Source organism: Rhamphochromis longiceps, linkage group LG12 (assembly GCF_057381845.1).
Source record: "Rhamphochromis longiceps isolate RC_006_pf linkage group LG12, R_longiceps_female_GT1.1, whole genome shotgun sequence".
Taxonomy (NCBI): Eukaryota; Metazoa; Chordata; class Actinopteri; order Cichliformes; family Cichlidae; genus Rhamphochromis; species Rhamphochromis longiceps.
The window spans coordinates 45,408,833-45,415,165 of NC_140568.1; the positions used below are offsets into that span (position 1 = coordinate 45,408,833).

At 48.8% G+C, this 6,333-nt stretch overlaps 1 protein-coding gene across 2 annotated transcripts in view; it reads left to right on the top strand.

The window, feature by feature from the left end:
• Window positions 1-1,106: 1,106 nt before the first annotated feature.
• adam9a (ADAM metallopeptidase domain 9a) overlaps window positions 1,107-6,333 on the top strand; it is a 23,865-nt gene continuing 18,638 nt past the window's right edge. The window contains exon 1 of one of the 2 annotated variants that reach the window (XM_085426604.1): window positions 1,107-1,520. In XM_085426604.1, the coding sequence (XP_085282730.1) occupies window positions 1,436-1,520 (85 nt within the window). In that variant the 5' untranslated portion in view covers window positions 1,107-1,435. The remainder of the gene's footprint in view (window positions 1,521-6,333) is intronic. The other variant, XM_085426605.1, reaches the window with a different exon arrangement.

The window sequence follows — 6,333 nt, forward strand, 5'->3', positions numbered from 1 at the left end:
CCTATTACTGCAGTCTGTCCTTCCTGTTCACGCTCAGCTCAGAGTGTGTGGTACAGGTTGTAATTTTCATTGATGTGGATCAAACGTCATACCTCTGCCTACGGGAATGAATCATCAAATCAAATAAAAATGCAAACAGAGACTGTGCCCTGTTGACTGTATTCATTATCATCTACATCTATCAAGTCTACTGATGTGACCTTTGACCTTACAGGAACTGACTTTTGTCCACTTCTGGTAATTTGTGTGAGGTCCACATCCAGTAATCAAATCAATGTTTTAAAATAATTGTCAAAATCTTTTTATATTCATTGATATTCGTGTTTACTGTTTAAACACCATGAAACAGTTTCAACCTATTAACAGCAAAGACCTGGAGGACATCTTAGGTAAACTGAACTCCTCCTCCTCCACATCAGTCCAGCTCTGAGGTCTTTACACTGGCTGCCTGTCCGTCAGAGGATAGACTTTAAAGTTCTGATGCTGGCCTATAAAGCTCTGAATGGTTTAGGACCAAAATACATCAGTGACCTCCTGACCCAGTATGAACCTTCCAGATCCCTCAGGTCATCTGGATCCGGTCTTTTATCAGTTCCCAGAGTCAGAACCAGACACGGAGAAGCTGCATTCAGCTTTTATGCTCCTTATATCTGGAACAAACTCCCAGAAAGCCTCAGATCAGCTGAAACACTCAGTTTATTTAAATCCAGGTTGAAGACTCACCTGTTCTCAGCTGCATTTGAATAAAGCACCAAATCCACACTTTAAGCTTAAATTTCAAAACTTACATTTAACTACTGATTTTATCTGTTTTGATTTTATATACTGTTGTTTGTTTGTTTGTTTGTTTGTTAATTAGTTAGTTTATTTGCTTGTTTTAATCAATTTTAAATCATGCTTTTTATTTGTTCTTGTTTCTAATGTCTCTGTAAAGCACTTTGAATCACCTTGTTGTTGAATTGTGCTATACAAATAAACTTGCCTTGCCTTGCCTTGCCTTACTGGAACATTATTAAGACGGACTTGATTTTAATTTTATGATTTTAGTTTTGCTCCTCTTGAGATGATTGGTCTTGATGCTATTATTTTGAAGAACCGCACAGGAAGCTGCGGCTGTTTCCGCCAGCTTGCTTCAGCTTCAGTCGAGTTTCCAAGGAGAGAAATATCAGACGCGCTTCAGCTCGGACGGGACTTCTCAGAGCAAACACCCTCACACACTCGGGGCTGACCTTTGACCTCTGGGACATTTTGGGGTCCGGGCGGGAAGCTCGCGGACGGTGTAGACCCGGAACAGGCTGCCATGGCCCGGCCGAGGAAGAAAAGCTGCTCTGGGTGCTGAACATGAAGCTCCGCGGGGGGAGACAGAGAGAGCGCAGACTGCAGTAACACACGGAGGGAGAGGAGGCACTTTAATTCAGGAGAGAAGAAGAGGAGGATGAAGATGGGAGGGATAGTGGAGCTGCTGGGCATCAGCTGGCTCCTCTTCCTCCTGCTGTTCATCGGAAACGGCCACTGCAGAGGTGAGAGGGGTGAGGAAGAGCACGCTGAGTGGGAGGTTTATCGGGCCCTGTGAGGGACACTGACCCGGGGCATCACGGGAGGTGTAGTCCACCCTCAGCTGCTCTGACGGTCACTGCGAACAAATATCTGAAATGTTTCTATAAATGTGTCCAAGTTTAATCTTCATCGGAGTGAGAGGACGGTTACACCGACTCTGGCTCCTGCCTCCCTCTGTGAGCACGCAGGTGTGCACAGGTAGAAGTTTACGCAGCACGCTGAGGTTCCATCTGATCTAGTTAGCTCTAAGGTTTCATGTTAAATGTGGCCAGAGTTTCACAAAGTGACGGGCGCGTGTGCAAAAGTAAGGTAAAGCACTGGGTCGGGCCCCTCTGCGGCTTCCTAAAGTCAGCCAATCAGACGAAAGAGAATGGGGGCGGGGCTTAGACGGGAAATAAGGATGACCGAGGCCCGAGCCTCTCCTCTGATGCAGCGCTCCTCTGTAATCCTCCAGCTGTTTAAAGCCAGTTAGTGTAACTGTTGCTCAGGTGTCCAAGTACCCGAGAGCGGTGTGGTGAAGCTGAGGCTCAGGACTTTTGCACAGAGCGATCCAAACCAGCAGCAGATCATATAGGCTACGTTCACTCTGCAGGTCTTAATGCTCAAATCCGATTGTTTTGTCTGCTCGTTCACACTACAAATAAAATGCTACAGCAAACGCTCAAAGCGGCCGCATGCGCAAAAGAAGACGTCACACACAGCGCGCTGTTTAGACCCAGAACAAACAGTCTTTACGTTTCCCAATTTTGCTTTAAGTTATAAAGTTATTTTGTTATTTACATAACAAAATAACTTCTGTCAGAATCTGCAGATTATACAGAACAAATGAAATGTTCACGTTTCTCCAACACTGTCTTCCCAGCAGTTGTACTGGACGGACAGGAAGCGTTCGCGATGTCTTCTCCGGCGCTGATAATCGGCGTCTGTCTTGTGTCAGGGACGTAAAAGACGGATTTAATGCGACGTGACCGTCAAACAGCAGTCGCTTTCTAAAACATCAGATATGTGTCGGATTCAGGACCACATACGGAAGTGACCCAGGTCGGATTTGTGCCGTTCACACTGTCACACCGTGATCGGATATGAGTCGCAGAGGGTTGAAAAAGTCGGATTTCATGCGGTTTCACCTGCAGCGTGAACGTAGCCTTAGTGACCTGGACCTGCTGATGGATCCTCTCAGAGCTTCTCTGAGCTGAACTTAGGTCTGAGGGGGAAAGTGGAGCGTGAGCACTCAGGCCGGAGCAGATTTTACTCCTGCTCCGGCCTGGGAAAGGAAGCTGGGATCTCCCAGGAGGAAGTGGTGCTTACTTTACTGAGCGGTGGGTTTCAGTTTTCAGGCGTGCTTCCGTCAGAGCTGCCTTTTCTTTCTGGAAACTTTATTGAAACAGTTGTGAGAACAGCCACACTGAGCTATCAGGTGACCAAACCGCGTGGTTCCTTCCTGTTCAGCGCCTGGTTCTGGTTCCAGCTGAGCGGAGCTGAATAACTAGCGTGCTGAGACCAGTGCAGCGTTTCCATCCTCAGCCTGAAAGTGCCGTTTTTCTTCATCATAGTCATATCTACCAATCTGCAGGCGGATCGTTTCCATTTGTTCCCGTATTTGTGAGTCTTTCTTAGACCATCGTTAATGTTCACACACGTTAACTTATTGAAAACCCCTGGGAGCTGACAGATCTAGGAAACAGGAAGACGGGAAACTCTTCTTTGCTCAGTTTGAGGTTTCTGCACATGAATCTGATATTAATCAGTTGTGATTTCCTGTTCTGCGATGTGGTTTTAGAGCAAGTCAGGCGGTCATGCCACAGTGCAGAGGTTTGTGTGAGAGCAGAAACCCTCTTTAACCATCAAAGGAAAGCTTTAACAGCTCCTGTTTGGATGTCTGATGTCACTATGACAGTTTTATGCATAGAGTACATTTGATTACATTAATATTGAATATGCTAAACGCTGAGGACACAAACATAAAAACCTGTGTGGGCTTACGCTGAAAGCTGCAAATAAAACTTGACAGAGAGGAAACGGTGTGCAGCTGAGAGCCGTGATGAGGTCAGAGAGGCGAACCAACAGGATTCTAACGGTGATTCTGTCTTAAACTGGGAGCCAATGGCGTTCAGTCCCAGGGCCACGTGGTCACATGTCTGTGGTCACGTCCTGCAAACGGAACGTTACAATACTCTAACTGAAAGCATGGACCAGTGTCTCTGAGTCAGTTTGGAGTAGAAACTGTGAACACAGGCTACACACAGGAAGTGACACATACAGCTGTGTATCGCCTGCATAGAACAGTAACCTTATACAGGGGAACACCAAGGCGTTCCCAGGCCAGCCGAGAGATATAATCTCTCCAGCGTGTCCTGGGTCTGCCCCGGGGCCTCCTCCCGGTGGGACATGCCTGGAACACCTCACCCAGGAGGCGCCCAGGAGGCATCCTTGTCAGATGCCCGAACCACCTCAGCTGGCTCCTTTCGATGTGGAGCAGCAGCTGCTCTACTCTGAGCCCCTCCCGGATGGCCGAACTTCTCACCCTATCTCTAAGGGAGAGGCCAGCCACCCTTCGGAGGAAGCTCATTTCTGCCGCTTGTATCCGCGATCTCGTTCTTTCGGTACTACCCACAGCTCGTGGCCATAGGTGGGGGTAGGGACGTAGATCGACCGGTAAATTGAGAGCTTCGCTTTTACACTCAGCTCCCTCTTCACCAGTCTCCCTTGGAATGCTGTTGAAGCTCTGCCGGAGGTGTGCGTTGAAGATCTTGCAGCCTGGGGCCTCTGCTAGACGTTCCCAGCGCACCCTCACTACGCGTTTAGGTGCACCGGGTCTATCCAGCGTCCTCCCCCGCCACCTGATCCAACTCACCACCAGGTGGTGATCAGTTGACAGCTCAGCCCCTCTCTTTACCCGAGTGTCCAGAACATATGGTTGCAGGTCTGGTGATACGATTACAAAATCGACCTGTGTCCTGGTGTCACGTGCACTTATGGACACTCTTATGTTCGAACAAGGTGTTCGTTATGGCCAAACTGTGGTTAGCACAGAAGTCCAATAACAGAACACCGCTCAGGTTCAGATCAGGGAGGCCGTTCCTCCCAATCACGCCCCTCCAGGTCTCGCTGTCATTAACCACGTGAGCATTGAAGTCTCCCAGGTGGAGACAACAGAGTCTCCACTTCCATGTCTCCTCTTTGGGCCCGGACACCAGACGCTCGCCCTCGGGCACCCTCCCCGGGCCTGGCTCCAGGCCGGGGCCCCGGTAACCCTATCCCGGGCAGGGTAAACTGTTCCCTCGATGTTGTCTTCATAAGGGTCTTCTGAAGCGCTCTTTGTCTGGTCCCTCACCCAGGACCAATTTCCCTGGGACACACACACAACTCCACCACAATAAGGTAGCGATTCACGGAGAGGGGAAAGAAAAATCAGATAAAAAATGAAACCAGTCCTTTCTGTGAGAAGTTTCCACTGAGTCGTCCAGTCTGAATGAATCACACACTTACACACTCACACACACACACGCACTCACACACACTCACAGTTTCCCTGAATCATGACTCATGGTGTTTTTCTTGGACCTACAGACCGTAATCACAATGAAAGCAGCTTCAGGGTCTGATAATGTGAACCTGCAGTTTTCTCAGCGCCCAGCAGAGGGCGAGTCATTTGCCAGTACATCAGAGAGGGTGCGGCCATCTTTTAAATACAGTCTGATCGGGGTGGCGAGGCTCCTCCTCCTGCGTGGCTGATCGCAGCTTCTCCTTCTGTGTTTAAATCTGTTTCTTGGGGTTTATCGTGTTTCTACTCAAGTCTTCATTTAGTTTTTACTGTATTTTATTCTCAGAGCTTTTTGCTCGTCCCCGTGTTCCTCATGGTTCCACCTGATTTAGCTTTTTTAAAATCTGTGGTTGAGATTATCTTTGGAGTCGCTTTTCCAGGGTTTTCCTTCTGGGCTCCCTTTGGCAGGGATGAGCAGCAGCTCTTGACATGACGAGAAACAAGCCAGCAGGAAGCAGTGAGAGTGCTTCCTGTTTGGAGGCTTCCTGCCCAGCTTCAGGACGGCGAGGTCGTTAACGTCGGACTGCAGGTGTTACCGTGGCTACAGATTAATGCACACACACACACACTCGTGTTGGACACCATGCTGTCAGTTGTGAGCAGATGGCGAGAAATGAAGAACACTGTGTGTGAGTGAGTGAGTGAGCGTGCGAGCGTGCTTGTTTGTTTGTTTGTTTGTTTGTTTGATTGATTGATTGACAGGCCACCACTTGGGATTTTTTTCTCCCGAGGAACAAAATACAGTTCAGAGCTTCCTTTGAAATGTGTGATTTGAGCTGCAGTGTGACACTGATACCTGTGTGTGGATCAGCTGCTTTGTTACCAACAGGAGCTGCTGAGGACGCTTTCAGCTGCTGTAGAGGAAACAGTGGAGCTGTTGTAGCAGCGCCGTAAGGAGCTTAAAGCTCTGCGGCTGGATTTATTTTCTTTCACTGAGCTCATTTCCAAACAGGCCGTCATGATGCTCTGAGCATGTTTGCTTTACTTTATCAGCTCAAAGAAGGAAAACAGAAGACGGGTGAGGCCGAATGTCAGCAGCAGACCTCACAGGCCGGGGTGGCGGGTTCAAAAGTCCCGCCTCCCATCGAGGAGGAAATCCGGAGAGAGAATGTGGTGCGATGGTGTGCAGGGACGGCTGGAATGAGGATTCACTGATGCTCCTCAGACTGCAGTGTGTGGAAACACACCCGGCTGAGCTTAAACCAGGAAAACACAACCGCACGCAGGAAGTA